General features: G+C 41.1%; 1 protein-coding gene across 1 annotated transcript; it reads left to right on the top strand.

Moving 5' to 3' along the window:
• The first annotated feature begins 1,978 nt into the window (after positions 1 to 1,978).
• On the top strand, positions 1,979 to 8,804 carry LOC116366317 (zinc finger protein 239-like). Its single transcript, XM_031818495.1, has 2 exons — positions 1,979 to 2,399; positions 7,800 to 8,804. The coding sequence occupies exons 1-2, from the start codon at positions 2,060 to 2,062 to the stop codon at positions 8,591 to 8,593; spliced, it is 1,134 nt and encodes a 377-aa protein (XP_031674355.1). The 5' UTR covers positions 1,979 to 2,059; the 3' UTR covers positions 8,594 to 8,804.
• Positions 8,805 to 23,165: the final 14,361 nt, after the last annotated feature.

Raw genomic sequence — 23,165 nt, forward strand, 5'->3', positions numbered from 1 at the left:
TGAAGATAGAGGGCTGCCTTTAATGGTAGCAGCGCTAGATCAGGCGAAAGCTTTTGATCGCGTGAATAGATATTTTCTATTCAGGGTGTTAGGTAGATTAGGATTTGGGGAGAAGTTTATAGGATGGATCCGTACTTTATATGTCGGAGCGGGGTGTCGAGTTAGTGTAAATAGTCACTTAGGTGACGTTTTTGACCTCTCGTCTGGGGTCAGGCAGGGATGCCCACTCTCGGCTCTCCTCTTCGTTCTGTACATGGAGCCTCTGGGGGCTGCCATTAGGGCAGACACAGGGGTGGAAGGCTTGTTGATCCCTGGAAGTGGTGGGCTGCGTGTTAAGATGACGCAGTACGCCGACGACACTTCCTTGCTGTTGTGCAAGGACTCGTGCCTGACAAGGTCCCTTGCCATCTTTGGGGATTTCACCCGAGCGTCGGGAGCAGTTCTGAACCATGCAAAGTCTTCCGTCAAGTTTTTCGGAAGATGGCGCGGTAGAACGGATGTGCCTGGGGGGTTATCTCTCTGTGAAGGGGCCCTGAGGATTCTCGGGGTTCATTTTGAGACCTCCGGCTCAGCGACGCTAAACTGGAACATGCGTATCGCAGTGGTACAGAGGAAGCTAGCAATGTGGAAGGCTAGGTATTTGTCTTTTATGGGCAAAGTCCTGGTCCTAAAGGTGGATGTGTTGCCGTCTCTTTTGTATTTGGCATACATCTACATACATCGAGAAGCGTAATGGTGTGGTCTAACACGGGTCCTCGGGCGGAACAGCTGCCGTGGCACTTTGGTCATGCCTGCCAAGTGGCTGCGTGCGCACCCCGAGGTTGAAGTTGCCCGAGTAGGTTTAGACCACAGGCACCTGTACGAGGAGGTCAGGCAGGCAGGGAGTCCTGTGCCCGTAGCGGGCATCTCGTCAGTGGTCTGGGAGGGAGTGCAGGCGCGGGGCCTGGACAACGGGCTCAAGGACCTGAATTGGTTGAGCCTTCATAAGCGTTTGCCGATACTTTCCATCTTGTACCGGTATAGTTTGGTGCGATCCCCCAAATGTCCAAGATCTGCTTGTGGTAGGGAGGAGACTGTGCGCCATGCCTTCTGGGACTGTGCCTTTGCCGGACTAGTATTGGCTAGGGCACAGGTGATGCTAGGTGTGGTTAGGAGTGATTTTGTTTTGACATGGGCTAGGCTAGAGAGAGGCGTAGGGAGAGCAAAGGGAACGGATAGGGACAGGTTTCTGCTCTGGCTTCTCATGAGTCTCTTTAAAAAGGGACTGTGGGAAGCCAGGAAGAATTTAGTCAAGACAGGGAGAGATTGGGGGGTGGAAGGGATAGTGAGAAGGGTGGAAGGTGATTTGAGGGGGAGGATGAAGAGGGAGGAGAGGAAGTGGGGGAAGCATGCGGCACGGGAGAGGTGGAAAGGGGGTTTAGGGCTGGGAGTGTTAGAGTGAGTTTGGTAAGGGGATAGATTAGGGAAGGGGAGATAGGGAAAGGGTTAGGTATTGGTTAGGTATGACGGGGAGGGACGATGCTCCCCTGAGGTTTGTTTTTGTTTGATGTTTTTGTAAATACAATTTTATTAAGAATGAATGAGAATTATGATTTTGTAATAGTATGAATGGTATTGATTGTAATAAATTATTTTAACCACCTTTTTGGTTTGCTTCCTGTCTTTAAGTTTGGTGTGGGTTTTTCTTTTGTTTGCCTCTTCTTGGGCAGATTTAGTGGGTCTCATGGTGGGTGTCTTATGTCCCAGTTGTTGTTACTAGTCAACTTTCAGTGGACACCCCTGTGTCTTTCAGAACCCCTCCTAAAAAACAAGAGACTAACTACCGGAGACCAGTTAGAACCCAACTAACAGTAAGCCAAGGTGGAAAAAGTTACAAAACTCCCGTAGTTAATCCGTCAGCAGTCAGCAGCCACCTGCTCTGTCGGCTGCAATGTCGAACGAGCCCAAATTAATCAATACCAATCAGGTGTTCGACGAAATTATTCTTCAGACGTCATTGTTCACGTGCTGCTGATAAAGGGACACTGCTTTGATTTATACCGCTTAGCGACTTCAGTACATGCCTCATAGCTCCAGTCTCAAAATTAACCACGTTCCTGCTGAAGAAGAGGCGGTCTGCTGGATGGAGAAAGAAGCTCTCGTGAAAGAGGTGGATGAAGAGGAGGCTGTTACAATACAAAAACATGTGGTTGAGGCTGTTACTGTGAAAGAAGAAGAAAATGACGTCTCAGTTAAAGAAGAGGAAGACGACGTTTCAGTGGAAGAAGAAGAGGGGGAGGTGACGGTCTCATCGAACAACAATGAAGAAGAGGAGGAAACTGGATGTCTGGGCCCGGTTTCCCGAACGCATCTTAAGGCGTCCGATGGTTCTAACGATGAACCGGCCCTGATTAACACTAGTAAGTACTGTCTTAACAGAATAGTAAGTACTGTCTTAACAGAAGCACAGACTCTGCAGTTGTTGAACTGATGTGTGGTGTTAAAGGGGAAATTTGCAATTGCTTTTTCCATATTTTGACATTTAAATGTATTTATAGGCATTGATTCTTGGAGAATATAACGCATGCCTTATGAGCTTAGTTCAACTGTTTACCCCATCAGATCACCAAATAAGCTTTTTTTTACTCCAATGTTTAGAAACAATGTAAACCAACACTGTATAGCCTCAACATAATGTTGATATCATGGATGGTCAGTCCTTGCATTCATAGGTCTGTCTAAAAATTTGAGAGTAGTTACATTTCTCCAGCCCCATACACCACTATTTTGGTAATAAGATGGAATTACAGCTTTGTTATTGGTTGAACTGCAGATTGGTTGATTGTTGTGTGGCTTTTTTAAAGGGGAAACCTAGTTTTAAAAAAAATGGCTGCCCAGACACCTGAGCTGTGTTAGAATACTCATACTAACTGGTAGAGAGGATCACTGTTTAGTACAGTAGGCCACAGTCTTTCTAACTATTTGATGTTAATGGAGTAGTTTACTTATTAAAGTATGATGTAGTTAGTATGCAAAAAGTTCCCGGATGTCGTACTAAATTCGCCAAAATATGACGTATACACGCAGTACTTTAGGGCCCGTAATGCAATTCTTCAGGAAATGGGCGTGGCTTCAACATTTTCAGATTTGAAGAAAATGGGGGAATATATGCATACATTACACGTTATGTTAGCTACACTATCCTTACAAAACGCAAAGCATATCTTTACAGCAGTATGAATCGGTATGTGAACTAGCTACCTAACGTTAGTTGGCTACTTATACATCAAACTTGCCAGTTTAGTAACTATATTCTAACTAACTACCCGATGTTTATTGACTTGATTAGAGAGCAGAATACCTGATGAATTTAATAACGCTCAACACCCATTGAATATGGCCGGTGTCAGTAAACATCTGCAAAAAAGCTCAAATTATTTTGTTGCCAGCAGCACAGTTAGTCACCAACGCTCTGGAAAACATGAAAACAGCCTAACCAGCTCTGCTAGGGCAAGTAAAATGGTAAGAGTGAGGTTTTCTCTGATTTGTGTCTAGCAAGCTATCCAACGTTAGCCAGTTAGCTTGGGTGCTTTACTGTCATTGTGAGGTCGGAACGCTTGGATCGACCCTACTCCTCAGCCATATAGTATTAGTTTACAAACAGTGGTGTTATACGAGCTTATGTTTTGGTTTCTGGTGGGGTAATACGGCTGAAACATTTGAGGCATTTATAAGTTATATTCTATAAGAATCGGTGAAATCAATGGTTATATAGTAAATGGGTCTTTCTATAACTGCCAGTGTAGATTTCCTGTTGGGGTCAAATTGTTAGAGCTGTTGATAAGTCATTGTATAATATTCTGGCAATTCTTTTCATGCCATTACATTAAAGGTGAAAGATGGTCTTTTCTTAGCAAGGTGTTGCTCAAATAATGTTAGCTGCTAATCGCTAGTTAGCGGGCTAGCTAGCTTGCTAAATGTATTATTAAGAGTCAAAGCAAACGTAACTATCTAATACTGCCTGGTACCAGTGCTGTTGTAGGCCAAGATAAGCATGTTTGTGCAGCGGTATCTTATCAGAGAGGAGTAGGTGAAGTATGAAGATGTTGGCTAGCTAGCAGGCTACATGAACTAAGAAAACAACATGTAATGTAACATCTAATTAGGATCAACTGGAAACACTGACCAACACTTTGGTTCCTACCATGTCTTCTTCTCTGAGGTTTATAGTCAGACTACACTCATCAGGTGTATTGCTGCCACCTACTGTACGGGGTTGCAAAAAATAACCAAAACGCAAAAAAAATGGGATGAACAAATCATACTAATTACGTCAAATAAAAAATCAACACTAACCAAATATACTCCAATACCCTGAATTTCAAACAAAAATTGTACTATTCAGATCCCTACACAGGTTCAGGAACCTGGGAGGGGGGAACTTCTTCATTCAGTTCTCCCTGTAACATTTTGTCTGTGAAGTCCTCGAGATCCAGAAATCCATTTGCCGCCTTCACAATGATATCAAGCTTCTTAGATGTTTTATTAGTTTAGTATTAAAGCAATTTATCACTGCGGCAGTGAGGGCAATGGAAACTCAATTTTGGATACTGGTAGTTGTGGACGAACGTTAATAATAATTTATTAATGCCATTTTTCACTTGCTCTATAAACGCAACAAAGTCCACCTCTTTCACTATTTGTCTGTTGGGATCCTTCTCCTGCATGGCTTCACTGCAGACCGTGGGACATGAACTACCTTCTCCTCTCTACTCCTTCGGCTATTTTCACTGCCTCCACATAGGACACCTGCTGGATGGACCTAAACATCATAGCTACTACAACCTCCTTCATCCGTACAGGGCACTCCGGGAACTCTGGAACGTGATTCCCATCACAATTACACAATTACAACATGCTTCATCTGACTATGACATATTTATTCCTTCGACAAGCACTTGCCACATGTCCAACCTTTTTTACAATTGTAACACTGCAGCGGCTTCTGTATATCTCACTTACCCAGGTTTTACATCAGATGGGAGAACCACTTCACCAAACCACAGTAAAACCTTCCGTCTATCATTCATTTTAATCCACCTACCTGAAATGTTTAACCTAAATAACACAAAGCTTTCTCCTTTTGCGCTGTTGACACACAATCGGCATCATACCACTCCTGGTCACTCAAACCAATTCCACTTTACCCAATTCATCCTTCACCATCTTTGAGACCGTTAACAGGTCACCCACAAAAACATCCTTGCTGATTCCCACTCTGACCCTAAACTGCTGTTCATTACCAACTTTAGCCCTTTTCACTCTACTGTTCTTCACCATCGTCCACTCAGTCTAACCAACTGTACTCACGCCGAGATAATCCCTCAATGCTTCCTCCATTGCTCCTCCAGTCATCCCCCGGACTCCCTCTCTCTGTGCTGTGAAAGATGTGAGTTTGTGTTCTCAAAGTAGCACCTATATTGTTTTCATTCCAGCATATCTGTTTCTTCACCAACTTGTTAACCCTTTCGTCTGCACTACTTGCTATCATTTCCCTTCTGGATTTTCCTCTCTTGGATGTCTCCACCATGCTCCTACTCTGTCAGTAATTCCTCCCTGGTTTATTAATTTGTTATGTCAAACAACAATATGTTAAAGTTGCTTCACATTCTATTCCAAATCTAGAATTAGAATCGTCTTTGTTTCCATGATTTCAACAGTTCACCAGTTAACAAAGCCTATAATGTGGACAACAAGGATGTGGATACCAAGGAACTTCAGGCTCTCAACCTGCTCCACTACAACCCCTTCGATGAGAATTGGGGCGTGCTCAGTGTTTAGTTCCAGGGTCCTTCGCTTAGTGATGCGCTTTGAAGAACTATGGTGTTGGACGCTGAGCTGTAGTCAATGAACAGCATTCTCACATAGGTGTTCCTTTTTGTCCAGGTGGGAAAGGGCAGTGTGGAGTGCAATATAGATTGCATCATCTGTGGACCTGTTGGGGCGGTATGCAAATTGGAGTGGGTCTAGGGTTTCTGGGTTAATGGTGTTGATCACAAAGTCTTCCGAAACAGCTGATCCTCTCATGCATGTTTCAGTGTTACTTACCTCGACGTGAGCATAGAAGTTATTTAGCTCGTCTTGTAGGCTTGTGTCACTGGGCAGCTATCGGCTGTGCTTCCCTTTGTAGTTTGATGTGGCAAGCCTGCCACATCCGACGAGGGTTGGAGCCGATGTTCAAGGGGTATAGCAATCTCCCCAGGGTAGCAGTAATACGTTGAGATTTGTCCACAAAGATTTGTTACCCCTCCCATGTTGGCTCATTATTGGGATTCATTGCTGATTCCTACCTGTAGCTCACTATGAAGTGTCTATTGATACAGATAAAGGGCCCTGTTGGAGATTGCTGGTTGGTAGCTGAGTCGAGGGAACAAGCAGAGTTGGACACGGCCATGTTATTATCCCACACAGTCTCTGTGGTTTGTATGAACCCCGTTCTTGGGAATTAGATTTGATTAGATATCGTCCCAGTCTATTTCCACAGAAGGGGTCCGTTTGTCCCATTTCCAGCTAGGTTAAGAGGCGCTTTGTCATTTCCAGATTCAGTTTATTTTGGTACTGTCCATATGTAGCTTGTTTTTGGTCACAGAATGGCTGAATAAGTGCCATTGTTTTCCTGGAGCTAACTATGCAGAGCATAGCGCATGTCAAATGACTTTAGCTTCCCTCCAGGCCTGAGGGCACACGCTCTCTAGTAGGCTTAAATTAAAGATACGGAAAATAGGAGTGGCAATATCGTCCGCGATTATCCTCAGTAAGTTTCTAGCTAGATTGTCAGACTCCGGTGGGGTCCACACTGACTTTACGGGATTCTAAATTACAATGCTTGTCTTTCATAATTTGGTCAGATATACTTGGAAGTGTATTGTCAGAGTTTGTTGCTGGTATGACATGCCTACGTTTGCTAATTTTGCCAATGAAAAAAATCATAAAAGTAGTGATTTTGTGATAAATTCACTGCATTAGATGGCTCATTCTCCCCCAACATTGTATGTTAAGTTCTCAAAAGCTTTTTTACTATCATTCTTTGTCATTTATCTTTGTTTCATTGTCTTTTTATTCAGTTTGTCACATGATTTCTCAATTTGCAGGACGTTTGCCAATCGGTTGTACAGCCAGACTTATTTGCCATTCCTATTGCCTCATCCTTCTCAACCATGCCATTTTTCAATTCCTAATCATTCTACTGGGATTAACAGTTTGTACAGTCATTTTCTTAATGGGTGCATGCTTATTAGTAACTGGATTAAGCAATTTCGTAAGTGCGTGCAGCGTCACAAATCATTAGTGGTGGTGCGTAAATACTATCAGACATCCCCAAATAGGTGCATCACTCTCTGCTCTCTGTTCACTAAAATGCAATTTGGTTGCAGAAACTCCTCCATGCTAATGCGGAAACCGCTAGTTATACCATAGACTTACTGTAGGACCCATAACTTCACCTAACAACAACATAGACCTACAGAAAAGTGCCTATATTGGAGACCAAAAGTTGTCTGGCACACTTCTTAGGATTTCAACAATTTTTAAATCGTATTTCTTGCATAAAATCGTCGATGTTACTACTAATGGGAAAACCAGACAAAATATGACTATTGTTGTTCACTTGACTGTCTTAAGACAAATGTCTGTAATGAATGTTAATTATTTGAAATCATTGTTTTTACAACATAATGGCTACGCTGTTGGCATCACCTTTTTACAGTGTATTTTTGCTGTTGTGGGCCTTAAACCACCCGTCTGACTTTTTGTTCACACAGGAGAGAGATGTGACTATTGTGGATCCTCTGGGGGTTCTCAACAACCTCCTGATGCTGACAGGGCAGAGAATAGTCTCTCCACTTCAAAACACCTCAAGAAACACCAGCAGAGACCCACAGGGAAGAAATCTCATTGCTGCTCTGACTGTGGGAAAGGTTGCAAATATTCATCAGAACTTAAAATACACCAGAGAACACACACAGGAGAGAAACCTTATAGATGTGGTCAATGTGGGAGGAGTTTTACCACATCTAGCAGTCTGACATTACACCAGAGAACACACACAGGAGAGAAACCTTTTAGCTGTGGTCAATGTGGGAGGACTTTTTCTACATCTAGCCATCTGACAGTACACCAGAGAACACACACAGGAGAGAAACCTTATAGCTGTGATCAATGTGGGAGGAGTTTTGTTCAATCTAGCCAGCTGACTTCACACCAGAGAACACACACAGGAGAGAAACCTTATAGCTGTGGTCAATGTGGGAGGACTTTTACTACATCCAGCCATCTGACATTACACCAGAGAACACACACAGGAGAGAAACCTTATAGCTGTGATCAATGTGGGAGGAGTTTTGTTCAATCTAGCAATCTGACAGTACACCAGAGAACACACACAGGAGAGAAACCTTATAGCTGTGATCAATGTGGGAGGAGTTTTGTTAAATCTAGCCACCTGACTTCACACCAAAGGACACACACAGGAGAGAAGCCTTATATCTGTGATCAATGTGGGAAGAGATACTCTGATAAAAGATCTCTGATCAAACATCAGAAAATACATACATGAAGAAGTTGTTTCATATCACTGAAATAATGTCGCAAATTAACATTGTAGTAGGAGTGTTTTAATGATGTCACAATGTAGGATGTTTTAACATTGTAGTAGGAGTATTTTAATGATGTTCTACCTTATCGTTTACCCTGTTCAATTGATTGCAGCATGATATGGATATTAGCCTCAGGGGAAAATCCAGGCGCTGAATTGAAAGAGTATTATTTAACAAAAAGTGAGTAACAAAGGAGCTGTGTTACACTTACTGCGTTGGTGACCCACTTTAATCAAAATGCAGCACTTCAAAATGTAGCCAGCGGTTTTCTACTAGTTGAAAAAGCTGCTTGTTTAAAAAATACATGTAATATAATAATTGTTGCAGATGTTTGTATTTTCACACATGAAAGCAGTATAATAAATTGGTCTATAATAAATTTTATTCACAATCTGACATCACTCCAGTATTTCTTGACAACATTCAAATGCTAATTGTCTTTATTCCACTACTGAAGAAGCATGACTGAAATCACCTCATATTTCAAACATTCAGCCTGACAAAATAAACATGTTTTATTATTCCATGCCTCACCATTTAAGTGAAGTATTGCCAATACATATTAACAAATGGGTGTACATTTGGGTTTGATTTTCATATTTAACATTTAGTAATCATAATTATTTATGCAACCAGCTGACCATTTTTGGGTACAATTATATTGACAATGTTGCCCTGCTTTTAGAATATCAGGATTCATTCCCAATGTGCTAACCCAAATGCATGACATTGGGGACTGGGCCCGATCCAACAACATGACTATTGAGTGAACCCTGAAAAGAGAGCGAGAATTAAGGTGGAAAGTTACTACGGATATCGCAGGAGTTGGTTGCTGATTGTCTCAAGGGTGGGCAGTCAACCAGTTTTGCGTTTAGCCAGTGCGTTGCCATGGATCACAATTTATTTTGACTGCACGATTTTTCCGTATTGGAGACTCGTTGGAGAGTTTTTATTTTATTTTTTTCCAAGGGGATGAGAGTTGTGGAAGCTAAAATGCTTGTGCTTCTAGTTCTGACAATGCAGTAATAATCTAACCTAACACTTCCACAACTACTACCTTGTACACACAAGTGTAAAGGGATAAAGAATATGTACATAAAGATATATGAATGAGTGATGGTACAGAACGGCATAGGCAAGATGCAGTAGATGGTATCGAGTACAGTATATACATATGAGATGAGTAATGTAGGGTATGTAAACAAAGTGGCATAGTTTAGAGTGGCTAGTGATACATGTATTACATAAAGATGCAGTAGATGATATAGAGTACAGTATATAGATATACATATGAGATGAGTAATGTAGGGTATGTAAACACATGCACTATTTTAACATAGTGGGAGATATTTGTTCATTGGTTTTGCTAGTCTGTTGATTGCCAGTCATTGGGTTCATTTGTCTTACAATATGTTCAAATCAAATCTAGCTTTATTCATACAGCACATTTCAGACACGGATACAAACCAACGGGTTCACAGGAAAAAACAATGAAAATAAACAGAAATATTTAGTACACAAACAATAACTGAAAGACTAATGAGCATTCTTAGGAAATGCCATTGATTAAAATATTATTTGGATGCAATATCCAACCAAAACATTTTAGCTTGTTTTTTAGGAGGGGTTCTGAAAGACACTGAGGGTGTCGACTGAAAATTGACTAGTAACAACAACTGGGACCTAAAAGACACCCACCATGAGACCCACTAAACATGCCTAAGAGGAAAACAAAAGAAAAACCCACACCAAACTTAAAGACAGGAAGCAAACCAAAAAGGTGGATCAACTAAAGGTGTTGACTCTCCACATCTATCAAGACAAATTGAGCACTGGACCAGACACTCTTAAATAGAACCTGGACCAGCTCAGGTGAAACACATACTAACGAGGTGACACCAATCAGTGCACCCTACGTGCTAACAAGCTATACGTGCTAAAGTCCAACCTCAAAACATAAATGGAAAAAACCAAAGCCTGTAGCACCTTCCCCCTGTAGACAACAAATATATCCTATATTTTTGTTGGACATGTTTGCTCACCCCCAACAGAAAACTTCCATTTCACATAATCAACTACAATGCTTCTACAATATAAACATGGTGTCTACTGGCTGTCAACAATTAAAAACAAGAAAAAACACGTATTTCTAAATAATAATACACCATCATGTTATTTTAAAAAAATCATTTTTCTTTCAATAGAATCCTAAAACTCACTACACTTGCATTAACATCTGCTAACCATGTGTATGTGACAAATAAAATTGGATTTGATTTACATACAACACTCAAAGTAGTGGATATGGAGCATCTACAGCCTCAGTTACACCTGGCACCTAAATGTGACTCCTGTCATCTGATCACTCCAAACTGCATTAGGTTCAGATCTACCAGGACGGACCTTTGACAGTCTGGATGCAGTCAGGCCACTGAATATAAATAAGCAAACTGGAGATTCCTTCAAAACGGTTGCCGACAGTTACCGTGTAGGGCATTGCAAGGTTGGGTGACCAGGGTCATCTGGGACTGCCTCCTGGAGGAATTCAGGTGTGTGAAGGCTACCTGTGTCCTGCGTAACGTCATGAGGATGGACACGAGGACCAGGAGGGGATCTGCAGCTCGCCGCCGTGTCCCAGAGGAGGAGTCTGCTGCTCTGCAGGATGTTTCAAAGATGGGGTTCAACAAGGAAGTGCAAAAACAAAACAGGCTGTTTTAAATCACCCATATTGACAAAATGTGGAACAATTGGACCCCCTATAACCCACACACACCTACACACTCATGTATCGATCTGATTGTTGGATTGTGTTGTGCAGTAAGCAGGTTCAGGTGTATAACTGTGGCTCCTTCCACCGTCAAGAGAATAGGCAAGAGGGCCAACCATGGAGAATAGTAAGACACTTCATTATTTCTAAAACTACGCTATATTGTTTGTCTAGAGAAGAGACACTATTATGTAATTGTGATGAACTGAGAGAATATTTATGTAGCACTGTGATTCATTAATCACGTGCTGCCTTCCCTGCTCCTATGTGTTTACCTCTTTCCCTTTCTGTCTTTAACACCTCTCTCTCCTCCTCTTTCTTCCTGTTTTTATAATTCACAACAGATGTGTATTGAAATACAGATTGAACTTGTATTTATAACACTTGGATAATGAGCTTTTCAATAAAGTGTTTCCCATTCTCTACTGGTTGAAATATAGTGTAATGTGATGAAATACTCCACCTATCCTGTGTTTACCAGATCAATGCAGATGAAGGGCATTAGATGTTGAGATGAACCGGTGTTAAGAGTATTTACATGATGCATAGGAAGTGGAGTGTAGTGTTTTTTTAACATTATATTTCTGAATTAACTAGTTAAATCCTGTTTGTAGTCTATTAGTTACAATGTGTAACCATTGATGTCCCAGGACCAAGATTGGTAAACACTGTATAATTGTAATACATACATGCAGACACGGCGTCATTCAAAGACAGGAATTTGATCACCTCAAAGACATTCATACCTAAACTGCACATTAATTTGCCAAGGTAGAGTACATGATCAGTGAATATATTAAATGTACAGGCTACAATGTGGGGATCTCATGCATGGTAATAACTACATGTATATTTGACTTGAATCCTTGGCAAAACATGATATTATATTCTACTCAATCCATAGGCTTCATTAATGTCATTCAGGCTGTTTTGAAGTTGATACAACTGGCTATGATAGCTAAGGTTCATAGCTAGGTTCTGAACTAATATGTATACCAAACATTTGGGTCCATACAAAGATCGGCTAGATTGCTAGTTACACATCCATGGGCATACAGGGATTTTAATCATCCACTGCATAATAAGCAGTGCCGAACCGATATTAAGTTTAAGATGCGATGGAACGGTTGACTGATATTGATTTATTTAGTGGGGGCTAATATATATTTTAGTTCTAGCGATGTCCCTGATTCCTACCCTTTAACTTTTTGTCTGATAATAAAATATACATGTTACTCAACTGCGTTACCCACTCCAGTCAGCAGATGGCGGTCTGGGAATTTATGGTGATGCTGTTGGTGTGACGTATAATCTAGTGGACGGAACTCTTCTTTCACCAGCAACAGTAAGTTATCCACCTCGGTAGCTTGCTAGACAAAAAAAGCTGAACCAATAAAGCTCTTCAGACGCTTTCGTGTTTATTAGCCACTGTATTTTAAAGACACTTATTTTGTCTAGTTAGTTATCCGATTTAATTTAATATTTACGGCGTTGTTGTTATTAGTCAGCTAGCAGTCTGGTTAAGTTAGCATTAGCATAGCTAACATCCGCGACCATGCGGTCACTAAGCTACTCTCCTTCTGCTAAAGAAGAGGTGTATATCACAGTAAAACAAGAAGTAGAGGCCGTTACTGTGAAAGAAGAGGAAGACGCGTTCAGAGTGAAAGAGGAGGAGGATGTTACAGTAAAACGAGAGGAGGATGCAGTTTATAGAGTGAAAGAGGAGGAGAGAGAGATGACTGTTACATCGAAAAAGGAGGAAGAAGAGGAACCTGGATATCTGGGCCCGGTTTTCCGAATGCATCTTAAGGCATCCAATGGTTCTAATGATGAATTTAGCCAAAATGTGATTTTGAGAAACCGTTCCCTGACTAAAACTAGTAAGTACTGTCTTAAAAACAGAGGCACAAACTCTGCAGTTGAACTGATGTTTGGTGTTAAAGCAGAAATCTGCAATTGCTACATTCATGTTATGACTTTTAAATAATGTATTTATAGCCATTGATTCTTGAAGAATATAACACATGCTTCATGAGCTTAGTTCAGCTGTTGTACCCCATCAGAACCCAGAATAAGCTTGTTCTACTTTAATGTTTAGAAACAATGTAAATAAACACTGTATCGCCTCAAAATGTCAGCTCGGGGATGTGAACTTGCAACTGGTTACTAGTCCAACGCTCTAACCACTAGGCTACCCTGCTGCCTCAACATGGTTAAAACTATAATGTTGATATCAATGATGGTCAGGCCTTGCATCCATAGGTCTGTCTGTAGTTACATTTCTCCAACCCCATAATCATTTAATTACCAAAACAGTGGTGAAATGACAGATTTGTTACTGTTTGAACTGCAGATTGCTGGATTGTGTTTTTTTTTTTAAACCACAACAAAATGGCTGCCCAGAGACTTGGTAAACAGCTGAGGGATGGGGGAAGGAGAAGTGTAACCACTCTCAAATTCATAGAGAACGATATTGTAGAAACCATAACCCAACACCGAGCGACCTCGTCAAGAAGTTCAGACATCTTGGCGTAACAGTTATAAGGTGTTGACTTGACAGTCGCTGGACCCAGGTTTGAGTTCAGCTCAGTCCCTCCCCCTGAATTCAATACACTATGAATACAAGGACTGGCCATCCATGATTTCATAATGATAATTTAACCAGTTTTCTAGGCTATATAGTATATTCTAGAATTCATCCATGATGTCATAATGATAGTTGCTGACTTTTGCCTTATACCTGCAGCAAATGCCTCTATCCCATCTTCTGGCTGGGGTAGAGTACTTTAGGATTTTAGTTTCTGCGGTGTAACAAGGGCCTAACCCTTCTGTTTCTTCATAATGGCCCTTCGCGTGAGTTGGGTTTGTTCCTTCGTTCACGTTGTCACTCCCTTATTTTCCGGTCTAGTATGAGGCCTTGGATAGATATACTCCTATTTAAATATTCTGAGTGTTATGGATTCCTCCTGTATTTCCTTACCTTCAAGTCTCTTTTACCTCTGTATATATCAATACCTAATAACTTCTTCTATTGGTTATTATGCTCGTCAGCTAGTAGTCACTTGGAAACTAGTATTGGTATATATTTTGACACACAATGACAGTTTTTTATTTTACTAGGCAAGTCAGTTAAGAACAAATTCTTATTTTCAATGACGGCCTAGGAACAGTGGGTTAACTGCCTGTTCAGGGGCAGAGCGACAGATTTGTACCTTGTCAGCTCGGGGATTCGAACTTGCAACCTTTCGGTTACTAGTCCAACGCTCTAACCACTCGGCTACCTTGCTGCCCCAAATATTCTTTAATTGGTCATTGGTATTCTCACAGCACTAACGCTAGATTCCGAATTCCAATATCCTAATGCACTTCCAACTCTGTGTATGGACTCAATATATTGTAACTGGTACTTGGCTGTTTCCTTGTATTGCTAATCACATCTGTACTTGATGTCTCACTGTTTTACTGCCGCTTTGTCTGTGATCAAGAGGTGTCAAGACCCCTGTGTTTCAAATATGGTTCTCGTCTAACAAAAAGCGTATAGTGCAATAGTAAATTTACCTATGAGGATTCTCCATATGAAGTCTTTCTCATATGTCAGTGAGGATCTTGCCTCTCTTATGATCTCTGTTCTCTTTAAATCAAATCACATTTTATTTGTCACATACACATGGTTAGCAGATGTTAATGTGAGTGTAGCAAAATGCTTGTGCTTCTAGTTCCGACAATGCAGTAATAACGAACAAGTAATCTAACTAACAATTCCAAAAAAACTACTGTCTTATACACAGTGTAAGGGGATAAAGAATATGTACATAAGGATATATGAATGAGTGATGGTACAGAGCAGCATAGGCAAGATACAGTAGATGATATCGAGTACAGTATACATATGAGATGAGTATGTAAACCAAGTGGCATAGTTAAAGTGGCTAGTGATACATGTATTACATAAGGATGCAGTAGATGATATAGAGTACAGTATATACGTATGCATATGAGATGAATAATGTAGGGTAAGTAACATTATATAAGGTAGCATTGTTTAAAGTGGCTAGTGATATATTTACATTCCCATCAATTCCCATGATTAAAGTGGCTGGAGTTGAGTCAGTGTCATTGACAGTGTGTTGGCAGCAGCCACTCAATGTTAGTGGTGGCTGTTTAACAGTCTGATGGCCTTGAGATAGAAGCTGTTTTTCAGTCTCTCGGTCCCAGCTTTGATGCACCTGTACTGACCTCGCCTTCTGGATGACAGCGGGGTGAACAGACAGTGGCTCGGGTGGTTGATGTCCTTGATGATCTTTATGGCCTTCCTGTAGCATCGGGTGGTGTAGGTGTCCTGGAGGGCAGGTAGTTTGCCCCCGGTGATGCGTTGTGCAGACCTCACTACCCTCTGGAGTGCCTTACGGTTGAGGGCGGTGCAGTTGCCATATATACCTTTTTACAGGGGAAGTTCGCAAGTTTCTGGAGCTGTGGCTAAACCACACTTTCACACTGACACTGCCCTGCTGCTTGCACCGGCCGCTTACTCGGGGACTGTAGATTGCTTACACTGAGTGCTTACTCGGGGACTGTAGATTGCTTACACTGAGTGCTTACGCTGGGATGGTAGATTGCTTATTACGTCATCTTAGACCTGTGTCTAAATGGAAGCTTCTTATTCTAAATCTAGGTCATGCACTACTAACTCCCATTCTGCTGCTTCCGTGTTACTGTTGGCTGATTCTACTTAATGATACCAGCTGGTTGTTTCTACCACTTGAGGCGGCGTAGGTGGCATGTCAAGCGTCAGCTGGGAGAAGTCTATGATAGGTATCTCCTCTGCTTCCCCCTGTTGTCCAGTTTCTGCAGGTGTGGTCCATGGTTCCATGAGGTCCTGTGAATGCCTTGTGTTGCTGTCCCCATTGCTTGATGGAGTGGGCAGATTCTTTTAATCTCTTGTCACACCAGATATACGACATCCATAACTAGTGGTTTCCTCATTAGCATGGAGGAGTTTATGCAATGAAATTGCCCTCGTGCCTCAATTTTAGAAAACACAAAGGGGCCTGTATTGTAGACCAAAAGTCTTCTACCACACTGCTTAGAGTTTCAACAACATGAATAACTTAATTCTAATCTACAATCTTAGATGCTACTACTAATGTGAAAACAAGACAAAATATGACTTCTTGCTCATTTTAAGACAATAATTTTAACATTCATTACAGACATCAATTGTTGTACAACATCATGGCTATGCTGTTGGCATCAACTTTTACACTGGATTACCACTGTTGTGGGCCTTTAATCATCGGTCTGACTTTGTTGTTCACACAGGAGAGAGACGTGACTATCGTGGATCCTCTGGGGAGCCTCAACAACCTCATGATGCTGAGGAGACAGAGAAGAGTCTCTCCAGATCAGAACACCTCAATAAACACCCGCAGAGACCCACAGGGAAGAAATCTCACTGCTGCTCTGACTCTGGGAAGAGATTCACATCATCAGGCATTAAAATTCATCAGAGAACACACACAGGAGAGAAATCTTATAGCTGTGGTCAATGTGGGAAGAGATTTGCTACATCTGGCCACCTGACTCAACACCAGAGAACACACACAGGAGAGAAACCTTATAGCTGTGATCAATGTTGGAGGAGTTTTACAACATTAATCTCTCTGAAAGTACACCAGAGAACACACACAAGAAAGAAACGTTATAGCTGTGATCAATGTGGGAAGAGATTTTGTACAACTGGCCACCTGACTCAACACCAGAGAACACACACAGGAGAGAAACCTTATAGCTGTGATCAATGTGGGAGGAGATTTGCTACATATGGCAACCTGACTCGACACCAGAAAACACACACAGGAGAGAAATCTTATAGCTGTGGACAATGTGGGAGGAGATTTGCTACATCTGGCAACCTGACTCGACACCAGAAAACACACACAGGAGAGAAACCTTATAGCTGTGGTCAATGTGGGAGGAGTTTTAGTCGATCTGGAGATCTGACAGTGCACAAGAGAACACACACAGGAGAGAAACCTTATAGCTGTGGTCAATGTGGGAAGAGATTTGCTTCATCTGGCTCTCTGACTCTACACCAGAGAACACACACAGGAGAGAAACCTTATAGCTGTGGTCAATGTGGGAAGAGATTTGCTTCATCTGGCTCTCTGACTCTACACCAGAGAACACACACAGGAGAGAAACCTTATAGCTGTGGTCAATGTGGGAGGAGTTTTAGTCGATCTGGAGATCTGACAGTGCACAAGAGAACACACACAGGAGAGAAACCTTATAGCTGTGGTCAATGTGGGAAGAGATTTGCTTCATCTGGCTCTCTGACTCTACACCAGAGAACACACACAGGAGAGAAATCTTATTGCTGTGATCAATGTGGGAAGAATTTTAGTCGATCTGGAGATCTGACAGTGCACAAGAGAATACACACAGGAGAGAAACCTTATAGCTGTGATCAGTGTGGGAATAGATTTACTCAGTCACACAGCCTGATACACCACCAGAGAATACACACAGGAGAGAAACCTTATAGCTGTGGTCAATGTGGGAAGAGATTTGCTTCATCTGGCTCTCTGACTCTACACCAGAAAACACACACAGGAGAGAAATCTTATAGCTGTGACGAGAGATAATCTGATAAAAGATCTCTGATCAAATATTAGAAAATACATACATGAAGGAGTTGTTTCATGATTTCAATGAATTAATGTCACAATGTAGAATTTTTTAACATTGTAGTAGGTGTATTGTAATGATTTCACAATGTAGAAGCCTAAACGTGTGCCCACTTATGAATTGATTTCAACATGTTATGGATATTAGCCTAAAGGGGAAAAATCCAGGCTCTGAAATGGAAGATTACTATCTATGTAATTTTACAAAAATGTACAAACAAAAAAAGAGTTTGGATCAAATCAAATTTATTTATAAAGCCCTTCTTATATCAGCAGATATCTCAAAGTGCTGTACAGAAACCCAGCCTAAAACCCCAAACAGCAAGCAATGCAGGTGTAGAAGCACGGTGGCTAGTAAAAACTCCCTAGAAAAGCCAAAATCTAGGAAAAACCTCTAGAGAGGAACCAGGCTATGAGGGGTGGCCAGCCCTCTTCTGGCTGTGCCGGGTGGAGATTATAACAGAACATGGCCAAGATGTTCAAATGTTCATAAATGACCAGCATTGTCAAATAATAATAATCACAGTAGTTGTCGAGGGTGCAACAGATCAACACCTCAGGAGTAAATGTTTAAACTGGAGCAGCAGCACGGCCAGGTGGACTGGGGACAGCAAGGAGTCATCATGCCAGGTTGTCCTGAGGCCTGGTCCTATCTCGTTAGCACAAAGGACGCACTGATTGGTGTCACCTCGTTAGTCAGTATGTGTTCCACCTGTGCTGGCTTGTCCATCTCATTGGTGAGAAGGTTTTTCACCTGAGCTGGTCCAGGTTCTATTTAAGAGTGTCTGGTCCAGTGCTCCAGTTGTCTTGATAGATGTGACAAATCAACACCTTTAGTTGCACTACTGTTTTGGTTTGCTTCCTGTTTTTAAGTTTGTTGTGGGTTTTTCTTTTGTTTGCCTCTTCTTGGGCAGATTTAGTGGGTCTCATGGTGGGTGTCTTTTAGGTCCCAGTTGTTGTTACTAGTCAACTTTCAGTGGACACTGTTAGAGCAAAACTGCAAGATTATGTTATTGTACTTTTATTGTATCAAATGGTTGTTTTATGCAACAGAATAGAGGGTTCTTAGAACTATTGTGTCTGTGTTCCTCTGACGATGGGCCTCTGGGAGAAAACACTGACAGGAGATTTACAATGTCTTTTGGCTGATAAAACCTAAAAAGACAGTATTCCAGATTATGAGTTAATGTTTCTGTTCTATATGGTACCAGGGAGAGATGACCCCAGGGCCAGACCCTGGTTTCTACACAGAGTACTGTTTTTACAGCAGATACTGTCTGCTGAGAATTATAAGTATCTTTCATACAAATCTGAACCTTGTGACCCGTTCTATACATCTGTTGTTGGTCATGTAGGTTGAAAGGGGTGTATCTTAGCTATAAAAGACCTTTGTACTTTTGTCTCGTGGCTCTCAACGAATCATCTGGGGGTGATTTGTTGACCAGCCAATATTATCGTAGAGCACTCAATTGATTCACTTTATATGTGTGTGTGTTGTATTGACCTGCTCCCTTATTAATAAGATATTAAAGAAATTAACAACCACATTTGGCAATGTGAATCTTGACTTGGTGACCGCTCCTGACGACCTGGGTAAATCGTCCTCGAGGGATCCCTCAAACTTGGAATCTCATGGAGACCACACTTCGGGAACGGAGCAGATGGACCCACCTTAGACCTGAGATGCAGCGAGCAGATTCTATACACCTAGTTTTTTTTAAAGTGAGTTTTTAGAAAATCCTCGTAGGCTCTGAGTGTGTATTCTTATGTGAGGGAGCACCTTGGAGGCGTAAACAGGGCCGAGTCAGGATCTGAGTGTGTACTCCTGTGTGGGGGTGTAAACAGGGCCCAGTCAGGAGGCTCGGAGTGTGTATTCCTGTGTGGAGGTGTCAGGAGGCTCTGAGTATAAATGTATGAGTTGCATTATCCTAGGAACTAACCATGAGATAGAAATGTGAAAATATTCCTGCAGGTAAAAATATTGTTGAAAAACTAATTGATTAGGTATGTTTGGGAATAGCATTGTGTGACTGATATGAGAGTTGTGTGAATGTGGAAATGAGTCTTAATCTGACGTTTGGATAGTAACATATAGAAATATGCTTACTCAGAATATTGAAAATTAGATAATAAACGGGATGATATTTTAGAAAGCAGCGGAAGGTCTATAGTTCCTGGGAGGCTTGATTTTGCCGTGGTCTCTGAAAGGTTAGAGAACTGTTGAGGATCCTATGGTCATTGTCTGGGAAACAAAAGTTTATATTTTTATTCTGCTGGGAGTATGTTTGGAGAGCTGCTGTGTAGCTATGGAGAGTCCTTGAAAAAGCAAATGGAATGGTTGTCGCAAGTCGCTGAGAATTTCTTACGTTTTATATGGATTCTGTGAATATGAAAATATGATGAATTGTATGTGGGTATATTGATTACTAGAGATTTGATGAAGTATTACTGGCATAATCATTAGATACAATTTAAACAACCCATATGTAGATGAACGTAGGTTTTGCGTTGGTATCTTTAATGGATAATTGGATAAAGATGAGGTTTAAGCATCTAACTGGATTTTCTCCATCCCGGTACTACAGCCAACCTCAAGGCATCGTTTCCCATCGCTACACAAAAGCCGCGACCGTTGCAAAGCAACTACTTCAAGGTCTCAGAGCGAGTGACGTCGCCGATTGAAACGCTAACTGGCTAGCCATTTCACATCGGTTACACTATATTTAATGAATACACATTTTTCCATAAAGTTAGAGTGAACCAAAGTGTCTGACTAACTGATGATGTTGAAGAAGCGTCCCTTCCACTATATTATACGTCACAGTGGCAGAATCACCTGAAAGACGTACATCGCCATCTGCTGATTGGAGTTGGTATCGCAGTTGAGAAAATACTTTCAGACAAAAAGCTAAAAAGCGACTGCCCCTAAAAACCAACGCCTCCCTTTGAAAAAGGGCTATGTGTCATCAGAAACATTTATCATTGTGTAAAAATGTACTACAAAGTGTAGCTAAATATAATATCTTTGGTCATACCCCCTCAGCACGTGACGTCCAAGGACTTCGAATTATGGGGCGATATCAGGCCTGTCTGTTGTGGCCGCTATTTCACCCCATAATAGTCATCCCAAATTGGGCTGTGTATAACTACGTAAATGTCTCTCGGACAAGGTGACTTTCATCAATATACACTCTAAAAGGTAAAGGTTCCTGCAGTATCCTTTAGGGGTTCTTCAATTTGAAACTGTGGGGGAACCCCTAAAAGTTATTTGAAAAACCCTTTGTGAGAATATCGAAGTTCTTTGAAGAACCCCTTATCATGGTTCCTCAAAGAACCTTTTGGGGTTTATTTTTTAACTCCCTGTCCACCCTCCCTCCATTATGAAAACATATTATAATAATATTGACAATATTGACTTAAATAATTGTTTAATTAGTGGCACAACAAATGTGAATTAATATTTACAAAACTATTTACCAAACAAAACACATGACAAAATTGCAACATTTCTGCAGACATGTCAGACCATAATAAATAATACATTTACCTCATATAGTGCTTTTCATGACATTTAAAAAATATATACAAATAATGATGTACAATAAAAACAACATACATTAAAAATGAATCATAGTTAAACTAACAACATTGTAGACTTGATGCTAAATACAGATTTTTCAGCTTTAGTGTGTATATCATATTCACTTAGTTATGTTAGGAAGTTTGCCATCTTTATGACCAGCCCTGGTAACTTCACCCAACTTCTCCTATCCCCAGAACACAGTAACTTAACAACATAAGTGTTTTTCTGACATTTTGGGGAAATTTAAGGGAAAATTAAAAAAATACAGCCCTAGCAGAGCCCCAAGTCCCATGGAGACGTCCTCGAGGGCGTGGATGTTCTCCCCATCAAAGGCCAGCGGGATTTCACTCTCTTGGTGAAATGGATTTCCGCCGATGTGCAGTAAAGGAGTGAAGAGCGGTGAAATCTGTGTCAACAAAAGTAAGAAAAGATTAATACACATACAATTAACAAAGACCATAACAAATGTTCAGCTGTAGTTTTATATAAGCATGCACACCTATGTTTATGAAGAAACAGATGAATGGTGCATAAGCATACCTTGTCACGGACATAAAGGCCACTCGGGTCCTGAAGAGGTTGGGCAAGAGCAGAATCGCTGCTGTGGTCTCCAGTCCTAGTAAAGCATTGATCTTACTACACTTGCCAGTTTTATTACAAAATACATTAGAGAAAGGGAAGGAATACCTCTTCTGTATTTTCCTTCAGGGACTGTCAAAATAGCAGGATGATGTCCTCACCCCTGCCTCGCCTCTCTACCTCTGCTAGTCATTGAATTCTCTTTTTGTCTATATCCATTCAATGGACTTGATTCATTTCTGAGATGTTCTGAAAAGATAATTAAGATAATTAACGCGGACATGTAACGTTTCCAAAATGGGATAGTATTGTCCATGTAACGTTTCCAAAATGGGATAGTATTGTCCATGTAACGTTTCCAAAATGGGATAGTATTGTCCATGTAACGTTTCCAAAATGGGATAGTATTGTCCATGTAACGTTTCCAAAATGGGATAGTATTGTCCATGTAACGTTTCCAAAATGGGATAGTATTGTCCATGTAACGTTTCCAAAATGGGATAGTATTGTCCATGTAACGTTTCCAAAATGGGATAGTATTGTACATGTAACGTTTCCAAAATGGGATAGTATTGTCCATGTAACGTTTCCAAAATGGGATAGTATTGTACATGTAACGTTTCCAAAATGGGATAGTATTGTCCATGTAACGTTTCCAAAATGGGATACTATTGTACATGTAACGTTTCCAAAATGGGATAGTATTGTCCATGTAACGTTTCCAAAATGGGATACTATTGTACATGTAACGTTTCCAAAATGGGATAGTATTGTACATGTAACGTTATGCCCCCTTGTGAGTTAATAGTGTTGATGGCTGTAGCAGGCTATATAAAGAGAAAGACCTCCATTGACGATTCAGTTCGTTGTACATCTCGTCTGGACAGGTCACCGTCCTTACCTAGTTAGTTAACGTT

This window comes from Oncorhynchus kisutch, unplaced genomic scaffold, assembly GCF_002021735.2.
Source record: "Oncorhynchus kisutch isolate 150728-3 unplaced genomic scaffold, Okis_V2 scaffold1429, whole genome shotgun sequence".
In the NCBI taxonomy this organism is placed as follows: domain Eukaryota; kingdom Metazoa; phylum Chordata; class Actinopteri; order Salmoniformes; family Salmonidae; genus Oncorhynchus; species Oncorhynchus kisutch.

Coding starts and splice junctions, on each gene's coding strand:
- LOC116366317 (XM_031818495.1), top strand. CDS start 2,060: ATGCCTCATAGCTCCAGTCTCAAAATTAACCACGTTCCTGCTGAAGAA. Junction 2,400..7,799: donor ACCGGCCCTGATTAACACTA/GTAAGTACTGTC, acceptor TTGTTCACACAG/GAGAGAGATGTGACTATTGT.